This window comes from Cottoperca gobio, chromosome 21 (genome assembly GCF_900634415.1).
Source record: "Cottoperca gobio chromosome 21, fCotGob3.1, whole genome shotgun sequence".
NCBI classification, from domain to species: domain Eukaryota; kingdom Metazoa; phylum Chordata; class Actinopteri; order Perciformes; family Bovichtidae; genus Cottoperca; species Cottoperca gobio.
The window spans coordinates 17,379,219-17,400,632 of NC_041375.1; the positions used below are offsets into that span (position 1 = coordinate 17,379,219).

The 21,414-nt window shown below is 36.8% G+C and overlaps 1 protein-coding gene across 1 annotated transcript in view; it reads right to left on the bottom strand.

Moving 5' to 3' along the window:
- The window catches only part of agps (alkylglycerone phosphate synthase), a 32,949-nt gene that overhangs the window by 3,630 nt on the left and 7,905 nt on the right, over positions 1 to 21,414 (bottom strand). The window contains exons 8-19 of the mRNA XM_029459175.1: positions 19,789 to 19,869; positions 18,465 to 18,590; positions 18,095 to 18,203; positions 13,866 to 13,993; positions 9,092 to 9,143; positions 7,422 to 7,498; positions 7,227 to 7,339; positions 5,531 to 5,600; positions 4,841 to 4,902; positions 3,903 to 3,992; positions 2,095 to 2,194; positions 1,907 to 1,964 (exon numbers count right to left, since the gene is read on the bottom strand). Of these exons, the coding sequence (XP_029315035.1) occupies positions 1,907 to 1,964; positions 2,095 to 2,194; positions 3,903 to 3,992; positions 4,841 to 4,902; positions 5,531 to 5,600; positions 7,227 to 7,339; positions 7,422 to 7,498; positions 9,092 to 9,143; positions 13,866 to 13,993; positions 18,095 to 18,203; positions 18,465 to 18,590; positions 19,789 to 19,869 (1,066 nt within the window). The remainder of the gene's footprint in view (positions 1 to 1,906; positions 1,965 to 2,094; positions 2,195 to 3,902; positions 3,993 to 4,840; positions 4,903 to 5,530; positions 5,601 to 7,226; positions 7,340 to 7,421; positions 7,499 to 9,091; positions 9,144 to 13,865; positions 13,994 to 18,094; positions 18,204 to 18,464; positions 18,591 to 19,788; positions 19,870 to 21,414) is intronic.

Sequence of the window (21,414 nt, forward strand, 5' to 3'; positions counted from 1 at the left end):
GAGGGACCAATCAGCTGCTACCCAATAACTAAGAAAGTACCCTGCTCTCCACAACCTCCTCCTCTTCAGGCCTTCCTCCTCGTTCCACCTCCATCCCTCCCTCCTCTCAGGAAAAGGAGAGAAAACAGAAGGTGCTAGGACTGCATCATTGCCTCCATCACTGTGATAATTTACACATCTATCTTGTCATATTCTCTCCTTTCTGCTCGCTATTGCAATCAATCTCGCCAGGCTAGGTCTGTGCAGCTGAGACATGCAAAGAAGAGCAGGTAGTTATTTCAGAAATGACAGATTTCTTTTTAAAAAGTGTCATATCTCTCTTGTGTGGAAAAAGCCTGGGGAAGTGCAGGGCCAAATGCAAAGCGGGAACTTCCCTGAATCAGGTCATTTTTCTACCTCCTAAGTGCAGTGACCTGTGCGGAGGTGCGGTTGGCAGAGTTAGCGAGATTGGAGCTTTGCAGAGCCACGAGGTGAGGTGCAGATGCTGGGCACCTCGGGGCGACACTCGTACAGAGGAGACTGTAGTGGCCATGCTGAGCCTCAACCCCTCGACACGCACTCACTCTCCCCGAGCTGCGCTGACAAATGGGGGTCAGGGCATGAAAGACAGAGTAAGGTAGCAGCCCTGCCTTCCTGTGATATGGTCGAGCCGGAGTATTGGCTGATAGATGGATGACTCTCCTGGTGATGGATGTTCAACAACTCTTCACCGCTGCAACACTGGTGACCTAGTTAAAGAGGACATTTCTTCCACTGTTCTGGCTTTCAGAACAAGCTAATAATTGAACTTAAAATAGATCTTTTTGCATGTGACAAACCTGACTCCATCTAAAATCGAACATAGTCAGCGTTTCTTTTTGTGATGGACAGCAGTCAACACGTGGTGGTGTTAGCAGAGTATTATGTCCTGCAGAGAAAGAGGTTCAGCGCTCTACACGCCTAGATTCCCTCACCTACGCCCACGCAGCACAACACTGACCTGCTGTAAATACAGGGCCACAAAAATGTATATTTCCTCCGGTGCCCTCCCACCTTAGCATCCTTGACTACATCTGTTTTGTTTGATACACAAAACCCAGTGAAACTAGCTCCATTTGTCAAGAGCTGATTGTGGGCAGACAAACCGGCCTGTCTGCGCTCAGATAGCGAGCCCCACTGTTATTAATCACAATTACAGAGTGGGCCTCGCACGCGGGAGCTGCATCAATATCCCCTCCTCTCCTCCCACCCCCCCTCCCCTCCGTCACCTCCCTGTGCTGCTCGGGGTGGCTGGGCCACCGTTTGGAGGTCAGTATACAGCCGGCGTCATTTACCCCGGCCCCAACGCCTCCTTTTTATTAGCAATCTTTTAATTTTGAACCCGTCCCCGCCTTCAGGAAAAATTGTGATTTAATGTCGCAGCTGATTCACTGCGTACTGTTTTTGACAGGTGTGATGAATAGCCCGAAGTGATGTATGAAAACAGCGAGGCGGATGGCAATATAGATAAGGCAGCCATTTCGGTTAGCCCTGATGGGGCCCAGAGAGTTGTTTCACCGCCTCCCCTGCTCACGTTTCATTTGGTCACTGCTGAAATGAACAAATAGCCAAGTCAGAGCCATTCATCTGAGCAGCAGGAACATATTTTGGACATGTGAAGAAAGCGGTGAAAGATCTCCGATTGAATGCACATTTATAGCACGACTGGCCGCCTGCTCACTAGCATGGAAGAGCACGCTGGGAAAGCTCGCCATTCTGCCTTTGCATCTGAGAGCAACCCTCTTTTCATAAATTATAATCCAGGAGAAGGTGAAAGTAGAATTTCATCCCATTTTAATATTTTACTTGTGAATTATGTGCATCGGTTTAGTTCATGTTCGCAAAAATAGACCCGATGTTTTAGTCTGAATTTGTCAGGTTGTAGTACCTCCATGGTGATGTGACAAGCTCCCTCCATTGGCAAGGATCTCTTCTCTAGCTGCACGCTGGGAAACAAAACAAATAAAACCAGAGTCATTTATTTTATAGAATACAATATTCTGAAATTCACTCTCTGGGATGCTAGAGATTCAACATGATGCACACACGACTGGACCACGGTGTAACTGCTCATACCTCCACTTGTTCATACACGTGTACTGGATCACTGAGTCCCCTGTAGTTGAAGGCAAAGTAAAAGTAGACACAGGCCCCAGCATCGTACGTCTGAGTCACCCTGTAAGAGAAAAGACTCCTTTAATGTTTTTCTTTCAGCTCTTGAAATCTAATTTACATGAATACAAAGAGCAGTGTTTTATCAAGATGCTCCATTTTCATGCAATAAATGCATTTTTTCCATCAAAATTGGAAGACAAAGTAAAGTAGGAGGTTTGAACCCACGACCTCAATTCCTTTCATGGCTCCTAGAAAGCGGAGGCGGCGTGGAAGCACTGTCACCTTTAATAACGTAACATTATCAGACATTAAATGGCCATCAAATGCTTTTACTGAATCATCCAAAGCACTTTTGTGCTGCAGGTAACAGCATGACTCACTGATGCGGGACAGAAAATTGATTTAGTTTGTTGTTTTACACAGAACAAAATATCCCTACTGTTCATGTGTCTGCTTCTTGATAAAATGCAGCTTTCATTTTCCCATCAAGAACATGTACATTATTTTTTTTAAAAACCTTTACGTTAAGAAAAGAAATGCTTCTCCAGTTTGCATGTTCCCTCTCTCTGGCCTTGTTCCCTGTGGAGGAGCAGGGTGCAGAGCCCTTGTTCATTTGACATGGCCCATCACCTGGCACACTGACTGTTCTAGAGGTTAAATGGACAAATCAATCATGTGACAGACTGCGGCCGGGAAATGAATGGCTGTCGCATAATCAGGCTGAGGCCTAATCTGTCCACAATCTGCGAGCAGAAGCCTGGTGCTCTTCGACCGGCTCACCGTCTGTTTGTCAGATTGTCCGTCTGTCTGTCTGAGCGGCTCTTGCTAACTCACTCAATACATTTTTGGTATTGAACCAAATGTATGGATTCAGAATTTAATGTGCTTATTTTTTATTTTTTTTATCATCAGATAGTTCCTGATTTAAAATCACAACTTTTGACGGACAATTATCACGTTTATGCAAAGTTCGTCTGGGCTTTTATTTAAAGGATGAGTCTATATTTTAATTGTGGTCAACAAATACTACAAAAACATCAAAACCAACTGTTATATGATCCTTCAAACTATCCAATCTAAGTATTGTCTGTGGATCTAAAGCCTCATATATCTTATTCCTCTGCCATGGAGCTCAGTTATTGTCAATTAAAAACACATAAATGAGCCACTGGGTGCCAGGCTCTTTCATTTCAAAGAACATGGTCATTGATTTTGAGTCAGTCTTACATACACCGCACAATAGCTGAAAAAACTCACTAGAGTATCAAATGTGTATCAATCCGCTGCTGAAAATAGTCCAACAGCTGCACCATTTACTCCTGCTTGAGTTACATTTGCTAAAACAACAGTTCCCAGCTTCTTTAAGAAGTTACTTTGCATCTTTTAAATATGAAATTATATAATTGTGACCCATTCTTTTTTAAATAATCATGTCGCTGATATAAACATAAGGGCTTGGGGATGAGTGCCACAGACATGGTAGTGAAGTCGTTGGTTTTGATCTTTTCATGCGATTTGTTGACAAAAACATAAAGATACCGCCAGCCTTATCCTTCAACATTTGAGAACTTCGGCTCCTTTTGTAGAATGAAAAAAGGGATTTGTAGAGAGAAAGTGTGTTAACTATAATACAAAAGTGTTTTGCTGTTGATACCATAATTTATTGTATCTGCACTTGTCTCTAAACATGTTTGATGATACCCGGCCCTGAAGGATTGGATTTCTCTTCAATCAGCCTAAATTTGCTTTAAAACATTTGCTAAAATTACCTGCATGTGGATAACGGTTGAAACTGCACTCCTTTGCCTTTACACTCGTGGGTGATGCGCGCCTTTACGTTTCTGCAAATGTCCAACACCCTGGAAAGAGTACAAAATTACCCAGATAAAACAGAATTGCAAAATGACTTACGGAGTCTCACACGAGCAATCTAAACCGTGATATGTGTCCATTTAAAACACAACACTCATATGTATAGGGAACTTTCATAGAACTGAATTAATAAGGAATGCAAAATTATTCATATTCAGAAAAAGGAAAGGGGACAGAAAGAAGGAAGAGGAGGAGACTAACATGATGATCATTGTGGGAGAGGTTCCCACTGGTGTGGAAATGGCCGCCAGCCCTAAGCATGTGCAGCCGTGTGTGGAGGACGGAGGGGGGAGGACGGGTAATGAGCCAGGCACATATGCTCGCCTCAGTGCCTGATCTCTTGGTCCCTCCCGTCAGGCATGTTACACAACATGGCGCCGTGTGTGCTCCTGCATGTGTGCGTGCGTGTGTGTGTGTATATGTGTGACAAAATGATGATGAAACCATGGAGAAAATGCAAAACACACCACATGTGGATGTGAGATGAATATGTGGCTAATATTACATTTCTTACAAAGAACACATTTAGATAAGTCTCTCCTAGTGTGTGTGTGTGTGTGTGTGTGTGTGTGTGTGTGTGTGTGTGTGTGTGTGTGTGTGTGTGTGTGTGTGTGTGTGTGTGTGGGCTGAGGAGGCAAAGCTTCCGCCAACGCAAAGCCTATTAATGGGGGGGTGGGGTGGCATGAAGGTGAATGTCAGAGAGAAATAAAAGAAAGGAGGGGAAACAGGAGCAAGAGGAAGACAGAGGACTCTCTTAGGACTGACTGTGTGGGAGGTGAGAAGAGGAAAATGTTTACAGCTATTTAAATGTAACAGCTCATATCAGTGTCTTTACCTGTCCCAAGGCACAGAGGTTTCAAAGGACTCCCCGATCACATAGTAGTCCATCCCCAAGTCCTGCTCAGAGTACAAGAGTAGCATTAGTAGGTTGATGGTTATTTAGTACACTTGCATGCTCACAACAAACCAGGATACAATTAGATCGACAACACAACGGGAGGACAGGCTCTGTAGTGAGTGAGGACAAGTCTGACTAAGGCCGAGTCCACATCTACACTGACTGGGTATTTTTGAAAATGGGGTTTTCACAAAATACTCGTGTACGGGTGGATAACATCTTACTTTCAGGCCTTAATTTGTGTTTTCTAAAAAAAGAAACAAGTTAAGAGCTGACCTTTAGGAAAGCATATTACTACAGAAAGCAGACACCAGGTTATATATGTGCACGTAATCTCTGTGCTCGTTTCTGCGATGATCAAAACAGGCCTCTCTGACGGGACTGACCAAAGACAACTCTCCATTGTCATGTTGACTGCAACCACTGTGCTCTCCTCATGGTGTAGATACCTCAGTGTTAGACACCCTGACAACAACTGTGACCAGATCAAATCAAAGACCTCCCGGGGTCGCATTCTGCAGCCTTTCTGTGTTGTTCACTATCCTATCTGCTGTCAGCCGGCGTCCTCCCAGCCCGCCCCACCTGCCCATCAGCGCCGGCAGAAAAAAAGCCAGAGGAGTGACCCACCCGGAGGTAAGCGATGACGAAGGTCAACATGTAGCCCCTCTGCCCATTGTCCTCTCCAGCTGCCAGCCCCCTGGAAGCAGATAACAGGGTTAATATTTAACAGCTCTTTTCTTTTAGCTTTGTTGGTCTGACCGCTCCCCTCACAACACCCGCCTGGGAGCCTGTCAATCCAACAATGTACAGATCAATGAAGCTATGCTCTGTGCATCGCCACAGGTCAGCCACACATCCATCACCTGCAGTGGGTAATCAGATTTTCATCTACCACCCAAACTAATCAGGCCAAGCTCATTAGAAAATCACTATATTGACTTTCACCCTTCTTCCTGTTTTACCCAACACCACAAGAAAATATTCCTACCAGAACCGCACCAATCCATCACTAGCACTTGATTTGATGGGTGATCACAATTTATTTTTAATAATGCAATAAAGCAGAGGATGCTGCATGTAACTGACAAGTTTCTTATGATTTAATTGCTGGCGGTCAGCTACCTGCAAGTCCGGGCGCTGAGCCAAAAAATAACAACAACAGTAATATTTAATCAATAAGCTTTTCCCAGGAAGAAATCACTGACATCGCCCAGTGAGGAGCACGGAGGATCTCTGCTTTGTCCCCTCTTTACATTTGTTTTGTAATGAGCTATTGTTTCTGACAAATTGGTATTACATCAATATCTTATTATTTTAGGAAGGTTTTTTGTTGGTAAGTTTCCCCTTAAATTGGAACAAGTTCATTTATATTCATATATAAATGAATATAATTCATTATACACTGTTTTTCCTTTTTACTGACTTTCGGATATTTCCATCTCCATGAACCTAAAAAGCTGTTTTGTTTCTTGCAGCAAGAAGGTGCTGACCATATCATTCACAAGTAAATCCAGTTGTGATAAAAGTAGATTGAAAAATGTTCTGGAAATTGGAAATGAAGACAAGAATAGAGTAAAATGCAAACTTAGTCTCTTTAAGAATATATATCTTTTTACAAAAATCAGAATGGTTGAGTGGCAAATGGTATTTTTAAAATATTACAATAAAAGAGTCTTGTTAATTGCTTTTCTTTTTTTTTCTCCATTATTCAAAATAAAGGATTTTATGCTCCACTCCACTGGAGCAATGTGTTGAAACATCTGACTTGACAGCCGTCTCACAATCAACAATAAACAATTGGAAGGCACAAAGCTTAATTTATGTTAGGATGAACTCATCTATGAAACTATTGTTGGGGGTTAAAACAGCCAGTGGATAGAGAGAGCATCCCTCTCAGGCTGACAGGGAACTGATTTCCACCAAAGTCCTCATTGATCCGTTTCATGATCAATCACAAAAGCCAAGCACTCCCAGGCTGTGTCCTCTCGCCCTGCGCTGTTCCTGAGGGGAGCTGTGCCCCGCTATCACCGCCCACACCACACCTACTTTAACATAAAAGCTGGCCTGACAGGAGGACATCCACAGGTGATCCATCAATCCACACAGAGACAAACTACTGAGTAGAAGACCAAGTCTGAAGTGTGTAACTGTGCCTCTCCATCCTTTTCACTGCTACTACATAATGGCTGGTTAAATAAAGTGACATCAGGGCCTCAGGCAACATGTTTAAAGTCTCACCATGCTTTGTCATTTTCTGCTAGACACGGTCGGGATCTGTAAACTCATCTTTGTAACATGCTTTGTTTTTAAGACTATTACTTACCCAAATTTTGCAGCAATGTCGTAAACTTGCTTCTCATGCTGCAGGACCTTCTCACGGTCTCCCTCGAACAGCAGGGTGGCCACACACAGGCGGTCGGGGTCGAACCCTTTGAACTGGTGATTTCAAAAGTGGATTCATTTTTCATGGAAAGCACAAAGCAACTGGTGGTGTACACTTCTATTTATTTGTTTTTACCTTGGTGATGTAAAATTTCTTCAACCCGTCCAGAAAGGATGTGAAAAGTGAAGATACTTGAGGTTTCAGGGCATGACCTGTGAAAATATGAGATAAGAGTCAGCGCCGTCTATTCACAAAGAAGTGGGCCGACAACATTTTTTTTTTTCACACATTAGTCATACTCTGCTTCTGTTCACATCCTCCAGCGTTCTGAGAGGGCAGGAGAGTCAGATTTATTTGGGGTTTCAAACAAAAGGAGGAAAAATAAATGGTAACATTTGAATAACTTTACAACTGGCCAGTGGCTGCCAGCGACAGCGACTATAAATCAGAGGGTTTCCGAAGGGAAGTGGGGTTGACACAGCGATATCCGTCTTCCTCACCCACACTTTTTGATTTATTTCTGATCGGACGCACAAAAGCGCCTGTGGACAAGCGAAAATGAGGGGCTGGGGCCAATGGGATGGTTATCAATCACTGCAGGGAAGTCACGGGTGATGTCGCAAAGACTTAACAGTTCATTTATTTCCCCCCATGCTCAAGTCTCTTCATCACTTAGTGTCCTAATTGTTTCCATTCCAAAATTTGATTGCAGGTCTTTAGGTCTCTCACAGCCATCATACTCGTTAATTAAATACTCAACATCCAGTGAGAGAAAATTACACCTACACTGTGCATAATTTTACTTTTAACTCTCCACTCTGTGGTTTGGCAGATTTTTTTTTGTTGCACATCAACACGATGCTACTTAATACAACATTCTAATTTTTCATCGTGTGTATCAAGACAGGCAGCGCTAAATTGTACTTGTTGTCCCAATCTGAAAAAGACCTGTGAATACATCAACCCTCCTTACTCAACAGCCAACATGATTAAAAGTGAGGACAGGCCACTAATAAGCCCAAGAAGGTATCATAGAGCCCTGAGTTTTAGTTATTAGTGAAAAACCTGGTCGCTTCATCTTCCCTGCTTAATGCTAAGAAGTGCCTACTCTGTGAAAAGTGGAAATATAGGAGAGATAATGAGATCCCCGGAGACTGGAGAACTTTACAGAGATCTCTGGCAATGCCAGATGCATTCCACTAGACCTTAAGAAACAACATCATAAAACTTCAATGTAACAACTACTTAATTTTGAGCGGGGTCATTTTTCATCTTGCTTCAATTCTTTATCTGTGTGTGTGTGTGTGTGTGTGTGTGTGTGTGTGTGTGTGTGTGTGTGTGTGTGTGTGTGTGTGTGTGTGTGTGTGTGTGTGTGTGTGTGTGTGTGGCTATTCTGCTGCAGAAATAATAATCAATTTAACAATTCTTTGCTGTAGAAGGTAAAATCATTGCATGCTGTACCACTGCCATTCATTGTTTGATTGCTCTCTCAGAGGTAAACAGCACATCAATGAAACACCAACACAAATATTGACCAAAAAAAAAAATACAGCAAGAGAAACTCATTTCTGCTCAAAATAAATACATTTAATTACTATCATGCTGCTGGTTAAAAGCCTGCCATGATCTGCTCAGAGCCAAAGGTTACATTTAGACCTAAAAGAAGAAGAAAAAACACTTCCTGAAAATTAAACCAGGTCAAACAAAGTCCTACTTGTACAGCATACGAACTTTATTGAAAGTAGTTATATAGAATGCTTTAAGTCCAAGCTCAAATATATTGTGAATGATAAAACAAAACTTACCAAATTTAAATTGCTCATTATCCATGAGTCGTATAGATGCTGGGGCACACCTCTGAAAAATAAAAGTGAGTGTAAAATATGTCAAATGACTGTGCCACAACAAATCTTTAAAATAATATGACATTAAAAATGTTTATATTATATATATATATATATATATATATATATATATATATATATATATATAGTCAACATTCAGTGTTGGATATATATATATATATCCAACACTGAATGTTGACTATATATATATATATATATATATATATATATATATCCAACACTGAATGTTGACTATATATATATATATATATATATATATATATATATATATATATAGTCAACATTCAGTGTTGGATATATATAGTCAACATTCAGTGTTGGATATATATAGTCAACATTCAGGTGTTGGATATATATATATATATATATATATATATATAGTCAACATTCAGTGTTGGATATATATAGTCAACATTCAGTGTTGGATATATATAGTCAACATTCAGGTGTTGGATATATATATATATATATATATATATATATATATATATATATATATATATATATATATATATATATATATATATATATATATATATATATATATATATATATATATATATATATATATATATATAGTCAACATTCAGTGTTGGATATATATAGTCAACATTCAGTGTTGGATATATATAGTCAACATTCAGGTGTTGGATATATATATATATATATATATATATAGTCAACATTCAGTGTTGGATATATATATATATATATATATATATATATATATATATCCAACACTCAATGTTGACATATATATATATATATATATATATATATAGTCAACATTCAGTGTTGGATATATATATATATATATATATATATATATATATATATATATATATATATATATATATATATATATATATATATATATATATATATATATATATATATCCAACACTGAATGTTGACTATATATATCCAACACTGAATGTTGACTATATATATCCAACACTGAATGTTGACTATATATATCCAACACTGAATGTTGACTATATATATATATATATATATATCCAACACTGAATGTTGACTATATATATATATATATATATCCAACACTGAATGTTGACTATATATATATCCAACACTGAATGTTGACTATATATATCCAACACTGAATGTTGACTATATATATCCAACACTGAATGTTGACTATATATATCCAACACTGAATGTTGACTATATATATATATATATATATATATATATATATATATATCCAACACTGAATGTTGACTATATATATATATATATATATATATATATATATATATATATATATATATATATATATATATATATATATATATATATATATATATATATATATATATATATATCCAACACTGAATGTTGACTATATATATATATATATATATATCCAACACTGAATGTTGACTATATATATCCAACACTGAATGTTGACTATATATATATATATATATATCCAACACTGAATGTTGACTATATATATATATCCAACACTGAATGTTGACTATATATATATATATATATATATATATCCAACACTGAATGTTGACTATATATATCCAACACTGAATGTTGACTATATATATCCAACACTGAATGTTGACATATATATATATATATATATATATATATATATATATATATATATATATATATATATATATATATATATATATATATATATATATATATATATCCATCCAACACTGAATGTTGACTATATATATCCAACACTTAATGTTGACTATATATATATCCAACACTGAATGTTGACTATATATATCCAACACTGAATGTTGACTATATATATCCAACACTGAATGTTGACTATATATATCCAACACTGAATGTTGACTATATATATATATATATATATATATATATATATATATATATATATATATATCCAACACTGAATGTTGACTATATATATATATATATATATATATATATATATATATATATATATATATATATATATATATCCAACACTGAATGTTGACTATATATATATATATATATATCCAACACTGAATGTTGACTATATATATCCAACACTGAATGTTGACTATATATATATATATATATATCCAACACTGAATGTTGACTATATATATATATCCAACACTGAATGTTGACTATATATATATATATATATATATATCCAACACTGAATGTTGACTATATATATCCAACACTGAATGTTGACTATATATATATATATATATATATATATATATATATATATATATATATATATATATCCAACACTGAATGTTGACTATATATATATATATATATATATATATATATATATATATATATATATATATATATATATATATATATATATATCCAACACTGAATGTTGACTATATATATATCCAACACTGAATGTTGACTATATATATATATATATATATCCAACACTGAATGTTGACTATATATATATATATATCCAACACTGAATGTTGACTATATATATATCCAAACACTGAATGTTGACTATATATATATCCAACACTGAATGTTGACTATATATATCCAACACTGAATGTTGACTATATATATCCAACACTGAATGTTGACTATATATATCCAACACTGAATGTTGACTATATATCCAACACTGATTACTATATATATATATATATATATATATATATATATATATCCAACACTGAATGTTGACTATATATATATATATATATCCAACACTGAATGTTGACTATATATATATCCAACACTGAATGTTGACTATATATATATATATATATATCCAACACTGAATGTTGACTATATATATATCCAACACTGAATGTTGACTATATATATCCAACACTGAATGTTGACTATATATATCCAACACTGAATGTTGACTATATATATCCAACACTGAATGTTGACTATATATATATCCAACACTGAATGTTGACTATATATATATATATATATATATATATATATATATATATATATCCAACACTGAATGTTGACTATATATATCCAACACTGAATGTTGACTATATATATATATCCAACACTGAATGTTGACACATATATATATATATATATATATATATATATATATATATATATATATATATATATATATATATATATATATATATATCAACATTCAGTGTTGGATATATATATATATATATATATATATATATATATATATATATCCAACACTGAATGTTGACATATATATACATATATATATATATATATATATATATATATATATATATACATATATATATATATATATATATATATATATATATATATATATATATATATATATATATATATATATAGTCAACATTCAGTGTTGGATATATATATATATATATATATATATCCAACACTGAATGTTGAATATATATATATATATAGTCAACATTCAGTGTTGGATATATATATATATAGTCAACATTCATATATATATATATATATATATATATATATATATATATATATATATATCCAACACTGAATGTTGAATATATATATATATATATATATATATATATATATATATATATATATCCAACACTGAATGTTGAATATATATATATATATATATATATATATATATATATATATATATATATATATATATATATATATATATATATTATATATATATATATATATATATATATATATATATATATATATATATATATATATCCAACACTGAATGTTGAATATATATATATCCAACACTGAATGTTGAATATATATATATATATATCCAACACTGAATGTTGACTATATATATATATATATATATATATATATATATATATATATATATATATATATATATATATATATATATATATATATATATATATATATATATATAGTCAACATTCAGTGTTGGAGCTTTGGCTTTGAAGCTTTCAGCTTCTTGCCTAATGTCCCAAATGTACAATTTATAGACTTCAAGTTATTTCCTGTAGGTTGACGCATCTGACAAAAGTTCCAACCACACATGGCCAGTATTCCTCAGACACAATGGTGTACAGATATGGAAAGCCAAACCACACGTTACCAAGAGCTCTGTATTATTTTAAAAGGAATTTGTCAACACATTCATGTCAAATTATTTCATGTCTTTTTTTTTTCTTCCTCTTTTTCCCTGTATTGTTTTTCATGGATTTATTTGTTCTTCTGGTTGTCTTTTATTTTTTGTTGAATTTATCTAAAACATATAGGATTTGCTTTTTTCCTGTAATTTCTTAACCTCTCCTGTCACATTTCTTTCTTTCTTTCTTTTCATTATCTGGATTTAATGAAGTCTCATATTGTGTGCACATAAAAGTAAACATAAAATATAGAACAATTGGCACTGTTAAGTTTTGCTTGGCATTGTCAGCCCGTCGTAGCAGAAGAACAGGGAAAAAAGCTTTCTGCAGTTTCTTGGCAGTAAAGACTCAACATAAAGGTCTGATTAAAGGTTAGGTAAAGTGTTGGACTGCAAAAAGCTTGGAAGTTTTAACAAAGAGTACAATTTATTTTAAAAAACACATTAAAATCTTTTTTGCTGATCCAATTTTAAACAAATGAAAAGGTGAAGTGAAGACCTGAAAGTGCTTATTGCAGTTTGGCAAACCTTCAACACTAAACACCTGGCCTGAGCCTCATGTTGAGACAGGAAGAGGAAGGAGTGACATGTTTTAAGGATAAATGAACACGTTACCTGTTTGGCAACCTCTCGAAGACAGGCAACTCCCTGCTCAAAATTAGGGAATACCACTGAGCCATATTTCTGGTACTCTGGCATGGGACGAATCTTCATCGTTACCTCAGTAACCACGCCCAGGGTTCCTGTGGAAAATCACAGAGAGACATTTTGAGTAGAAAAAAAGAAAGAAGTAAATCAGCTCTCACAATTTATATGACCTAACCTCTTCTTAGAGCGGAACTTAAGACCGTTTTACAAGTCTCTGGTACACGTCCCACGGGTCCTTTGGGTGACCTTTGTCTCACATTTCACCTAGTAGATCTGGTTTTCTACCACACACTGGGGGACAACTAAGATTTATCAACTTAAGACTGTGAAGAAATAAAGCAGAGCCCTAGCAAAGGCAGCCAAGGCCAACAGGAGTAGCAACATATACAGGTAGGCCAAAACCTCTGGCTGACCTTGTGACCTTGAAAACTATCAACCATTAGCTGCTGCTGAAGGAGTCACATTGCATGTTCAAAAGACAAGTGTATACTCTACCTTACAAAGCCAATATGGCAGAGAATGATACTTGAAAACTGCTTTAATGCAAATAGTCGAGTTTGCAGTAAACTAAAGCTAGGGAGTGCTGATTGCCAGCAATCTGAAACATTATTCATGATGAGAGACTGTGTTGAAATCATCTTCCAGCACACAGTGTTCTGCTTTATGTACACGAGGTGAACAAAACACGCTGTCCGACAACAGCACCACAAGGTATAGCCTCAAAAATTATTACGGTAAAATAAATTGTTCTATTTGTCTGGTCCCTCTGAAAAACAATTCAGAATACTATGTATATTGTAAACCACAGTATATGGTAAACAGCTGCTTATTTACACATCCGACATTTATGGAGCAACATTGACATTACATTTGGGTTTGTGTCCACCAAGTTTGATTTTCACTCTCTTTAAGCAGTTTCTCTCTCTCTCACTCTTTCAACTATTGGAAGGAAATATCTGGCTCTTCAGCTGCTAAACGCTCCACTATGTTCCCCAGCTAGTCTCTAACTGCGTCAGTCTGCCATTTGGTGTTGAGCAGGCAGCATACAGGGTTTTATTTTTTATTTAGAGAAATCTCTTTCCGATTTTTAATCATAATTAATGAGTTGTACTCAATAACATTTTGAAATGTTCATAATTGGATCCAGTAAAGCAGCAAACTCCTGTCTTCAAGCGTTATTGGAAATGTGTTAAACACTCTGTATAGCTGTATGTACCTACACACACACATAATGAAGTAAGAGGACTGTGATCTGAGATGACATTGTATAATGTATAAACATTACAGTAATTTCATGTAGTGATGAAATTACTTGCTGGTACATTGTAATGGGCATTTCTATTTATTTATTTGTTTGACATTTAACTAATTCAATACAAACAAAAATAATTGTTAGTTGCAGAACTAATTCCATGTTGGGAATTTGACCTGTGTGAACCAAACCCATTACCCCCACCACCCCTAGCCTGAATGTTCTGTGTTACTACAGACGATGTCCATTTAGAGATGCATCTCTGCTGAACATAGCCGGCTCCATTAGGGAGGTTTCCTCAGCCTGTTGTCTGTTAATGAGCCCTCTAACGTGACACTACATGCCACACGCTGCTCCCTAGTGGCCCAGTGGAGAACATGTGACTCCATTAGGCTTCAGCCAAGAAAAGTCTCCTCCTTCCTGGCAGTACGCAGGAGGAGCTACTGAGTGAGTGAGCGAGCTAGGAGGAGGGAGGGAGAGAGAGAAAAAGAAAGAAAGCTAAGGAGGAGCCAGAGTGAAAGGGAGTAAAGGAGGGTGAGCGAGTGAGGAATAAAAGGGAGGTAATAGGAACAGCAAGGTCATAAAAACACTCTCTTGGGGACGTATACAATGCAATGAAATGCTGGAGTGCAGCTTAAACCATTTTTTACTGTGACCGTCTCTATTAAACCAACCTCATCTTACAGGATTAGTATTTGGGGAGAGGGACTATTCACGATCTGCTGCAAGCATGACATATTTCTAAGAACGTTGACCACTGTGAAACAACCACTTTATAATCAAAGAATTGAATTAGCACTGGTTGGCTTCACACACCTACATTACATCCTCCACGGCTGAGAGGAGTTTAAAAGAGAAAAGGGATTATCATTGATTATTCCACTCGTTCTCAACACTGGTTGAAAGCATGAAGAAGAAGAAAAACGCTTTGCATTCAGGCTCCTTCAAGGTCAGAGAGATAGAGAGACCCGGTTGTTGTGCGGTGAATGAGAAGCTCCGAGGTTTCACAGTCATTTCTGATAAAATGGATGTGTTCCACTTAACATGCAGAGCAGAGTTGAGGGCTTTTGTGCGGTGCTTTGTTGTTGTTGTTGTTGTTGTTGTTGTTGTTGTTGTTGTTGTTGTGTCCTACTGTCAAACTGTTTGTGGGATGAGGAGGTAGATAATTTTAATGAGAGTGTGAGGTGGTGTGACCTCTTAGTTCCAGCGTTCGGCCTCCCAGAAGTACATGTACTCGCGGAGACGTGTGGTCCTCTCCCAGCTCTGGTACGCCACCAAACCTTAGCAGTAAGCTGACCTCCAGATGTTTCACACGACATACTCTTATGTGCTTACATTATTATAACTTCTATTATTAGCCTAATATATATATATTCTGGGCCTTTTAAAACCTGCTTTCGTCAACTACAGGTGCACACCAACAGTGGTACAAGGCATGCCACTAAAATGTTGTATAGTAAAGATTATAAAATTGAGCATCTCGATATAAGACCCATCCATTAAAAACTAATTTCTCTCGAAGCTATTTTCAGAATTTTGCAGTTATGAAAGTTGCGGTTCATACTTTTGAATCAATTTCATGATTGTATTGAGTTAGCAGCAGATCTGATCAGCGTTTACTTTAAGTGAGCTAATGTCTTTTTTAAGGAATGTTCAAAAATATTGCATCTATTTTGGAAACTGTTACAGCGGAGAGAAAAATTATTTTGTTTGGTAAACAATCTTCACTACAGACTGACTTTGTCTAAACTCTGACACTCTCTTATAAAATGTACATGTTTGGACACTATCATGATGATTTAAAGGCTTTTACACTAATGAATGCACCTGATCTCTACTTGAGAGCCATGAAGGAAGTAAATAAAGGACGTTTTGACAGAAGCCCTGATGCAGGTACTTTATTTTCAGGTTAGGGTTAGAATAAAATTCTATAAGTCAGAGTTAACCTGCAGAATCAAGATACAACTTTTGACAAATGTATTTATGCAAATGTTTTATTGGTCATTTTGAAATAAATAAGGATTACTAAATCATTCGGACAGGAATAAATTACTTTCAAACATAAGATGCTTTTGCATCTTTAAAAAAAGGTTTGTATTCTTATTTTAGGTTACATTGTATGTCTCAGATGATGCTGTGCTATACCTATAATACACTTTATATTCTATAGGATATCAAATATATTATTTTACATTTGCTGTGTATTCTTCTTTCTGATCTTTGTTTGTCGATCGTCTTAGCTGTAGCGTGTCGGTCAAATTGTTGTTTTGTTTCCATCTTTCCTATTACTTGAATGTCTTTGTGTTGTTTTTAGCTAACCCTAAATACAACAAAAGCTCAATTCTTTAAAAATGCAGCTGCAGAGCATTAATCAGCCAGACTGTTATTATATATTAACAAGTAAAACTACTTTTATAATGTTGAAACATTTTCATATGTAGTCTACATTCTACATTACTCACTTGTGACCGTATTTAATTGAGCTCTTATACATAAAAGACGTGTTCTTGGTATTGAAATCACTTCTAATGAGTACAAATGGAGATTTCTGCAGTGATCCCAGCCCAGTCAGGGAGCAGATTGCTGCGCTTTGTAGGGCAAATATAAAGTTTGCATCCACAGCTGTTTAACATAGCGATGCCAAGAGTCTCTGAACCTCCTCATTATGTAGGGAGAACCTGGCATATGGCAGTATTCTCTGTGGGCATTCACAAGGACAGGGCACTGCAGATGGGGAGGACACTTGCTGGTTCCTAACTAACACCCCTCCAGATTCAGTTTTCCACCAAAGCTGGTTAATGTGTAAGAAGCCCACAGCATGAGAACTGTCCTGATGTTACTGTTTTATCACTCAGACTTGCAAACACGCACACAAACCCCACATAAACACACAAACTGCCGACATGCCCTGCAGTACTGAAATCACATGTGAAAGGTAGCAAACCTTCTGAGCCCATGATGAAGTGGTGAATGTCCGGCCCCGTGGACATGCGCGGGCCCTGACAGCTTTTTTCAATCACCCCTTGTGGGGTAACCATCTTTACGTGGATGACCTATGCAGTCAGAAAAACAGCAGCACAACAAACACTTTTTAGAAACAAAAATATGCAAAGAAATGCGTTTGTATTTCTCCATGTGTGAATGCATTTCATGACCGATACTGTGAACACTGCATTTTAGAGGTGAGGGTCAAGTCCACAAAACTTCCGTTTATAATTTCCTTTCCAATTAGTGAGCAGTAACAGCTGTGTGCTGACTGTCATCCTTTGGAACAAACATGAGCGGGAAGGTAAAGGGGAGGGCGGGCGACTCACCAGGTCCTCAATGTTGCCGTAGATGTTCTTCTTCATGCCTGATGCTCTGGTTGCTACCCACCCCCCCAGGGAGCTGAACTCCATGGAGTCAGGCTCATGCCCCGTACAGTAGCCGCTCTCATTAAGCTGAGAAAAAATGAAAGAAAACACGCATTTTTTTTGTTGCAATTAAAAAGGGAGAGAAAAATGTTTGGGGAAAATGTTGTAAACCCACAAGAATGTTTTAATAACAAGCAAAAAGCATGAGCAAGCAAAGGGAAAACATATAATTGCAGCTCTGCTGCTGCATTTCACTGCTCTTGTTTTGTTGCAATGCTAAAACTCGGATTTTATGGCACCATACATTTTTTTTTTTATAACGGCCTAAAATAAACCAAGTGAAAGAGCATGAAATGACTAAAAAGAGAGATCAGTGCATTATCGGTGGCAAACTCCACTGCTTGACTGGATCACTGATGTTAAGTGTAAAATAGTAGCTGCATTCTGCCAGGTGAAATGTTAAGACCTTTTTTTATTAATACTAGTAAAATGACATTTAAATAGAAACTTTGCTTCTACATGTTTATGTAAAGCTATGATTACACAAACAGTTGTGATGCAAGCTTGCAGCACATTCCTCTTCCAGAGACCCACCCAATCCACTAAACACTGTAAGGGACTTCTTAGTTGCTTGCCACATGGCCATAACAATGTGACGCACAAAAAAACAACAACCTTTGAGCAACCTTCATCAGATGCACCATCCCTGCAGCTTTGAGGAAAATGAGTCCGTCGTAAGGAACACATGCATTCTCCTGAAGGCAGCCCAACCCCTAACAGATTGCATCTTTAGGCAGAACATTTAATAGTAATAATAATAATAATAAGGACCTTAAAGAACAACAACAACCCCCATCCGAAGCACAAACGGGGGTTAAGTCAGGCCTTGTTTTATCACAGCACTCCCCTGGAAGGCAGTTTATAATGCAGACCCATCTGCTCCATCAAAATGGCCCAGTCTAAATGCAGAGGTGGAGTCTGCTTTAGATGCAGCTCACGCATTCCTCTACATCAAATGCCCGTTCCTTCTCCATTTTCTGAATTAGCTTGATGGTGCCATCTGCTCATGACCGCCGCCTCACTCTCTAATCTCTCCCCCTCAGCACTCTGCTCCTGTCTCAAACTCACTCCTAAACGCTGTTCGATCTACTGAGCAAAGAGTACCAAGGTGACTGAGCATGGACAACCTGCATGTGAGTGGTCACACAGCTTGATTGTTGGCACAGCATTGTACAGCGATGTAAGCTCTTTCATGGATGAATATGGATGGATGAGCAGTACTTACCAATCTCTCCAAATCCTGACCGACGATGCCAGCTTCCACACGGGCAGTTAAATTTTTCTCGTCAATCCACAGAATGCGGTTCTGTGAATGGAAAACAAGCAACGTGACTGGGGAGGTCGTAAAACATTATGTATACATGCTTTATGCCATACAGTGTAATAGAAACAATATTTAATGCCATTTGTTTAATTAGTCTAAAAATGAAAACACACAATTCCTTAGTGTAGGTTACAAGATCTTGTGGATAAGAAAATGTTGTGTGTCACCATGACATCTGAACTCTGAAACCATCAACATCCGTTGTGTTGACCTAAAAAAACATCTCATCCAAATCAAACATCACTGTCCTCAACAGCACTCCATAGAGACAGTTCCATGACAGTCTGCCTACAATACTTTATTTTTTTTAAGTTCTGCCCCAGCATGTCCTTCTCGCCTGACGGTCACATGTCCGAGGATAAATGAGTGCAGAGGGGCTGCGGGACGGAGAGTTTCCTCAAGGTTAAACTCAATTTAAACATCTAATTCCAAATATATGCCTCTTATTTGGGCCGCTGAGCACGTGGCCTACCCTTACCTGCAGGAGGTCATTTCACTCCTGCCATCAATTATTCTCCAGGGGTAATAAACTTTATGTTCCAACCACACTGCTCCTTTCATGTGCTTCCATTGGAGCCACCTCACCTCTGACCTCTGACACAGAACACTGGTCACTGGTGTCTGTGGCACCAAACTCAATGACTGCTAGGCGAGCAGCATGCAGACAGCCTATATATCACCTCCATGTGAGCCTGGATCAAAGGGCTGTACTGTACTGGAGACAATATTCACCATTTTATATCATATCCAATGAAACATCATCATGTTCATGGCGAGATGCCTGGGACTCCATATTAATGGGTGGTGCCCGAAAAACACATTTATCATTTTAAAAACATGAATTATGTTGTATCCCGCTCACAAACAACAAATATGCCAATTCTAACTATACCTGGAATTCTTGCTTATTTCATATTATTATATAAATTATAAGTGAAAAAATTGTGAAATCATTCCATCAGTTTTCCCAGAGCCCATAGATATATAGAGAATTATTTTTGTTTTATCTGATAAATAGTCTAACTTACAAATGTATTAAATTTACTTTTATATAATACACTGGAAAAAATTACAAATCCTTAAATTCTGAATATGTGGAACATTGACACAATGACAGCGGTATAGGGGATTATACAGAAAAATGCCAACATGGACAATAAAATTGCTACATTTTCCAGGGGTGTTGATAAACACTATTGTCCCATAATGCAATAGCATGTTGTTTGAATTGGTGGCACAGGTTGAGACTATTTTCTTTTCCTGTCAAAAACAGAAGTTGATTGCTGCGTTCCAATAATATGCAACAAATAATGTTTTACAACAGCTAAATCTGACATATTCTTCCTTAAATCAATCATAAACAAACGTTAACAATAAACACAGATAGCTACTCAGAAACGATTGACAGTGCTCATATTTTTAAATGATAAAATACAAAAATAAAAATAAATAAATGCATTCCAAACATTCCTTTAATATAAGCCAGTACAAGTTTCTCTCAGACAACAGTATCAGAAACTTGACATT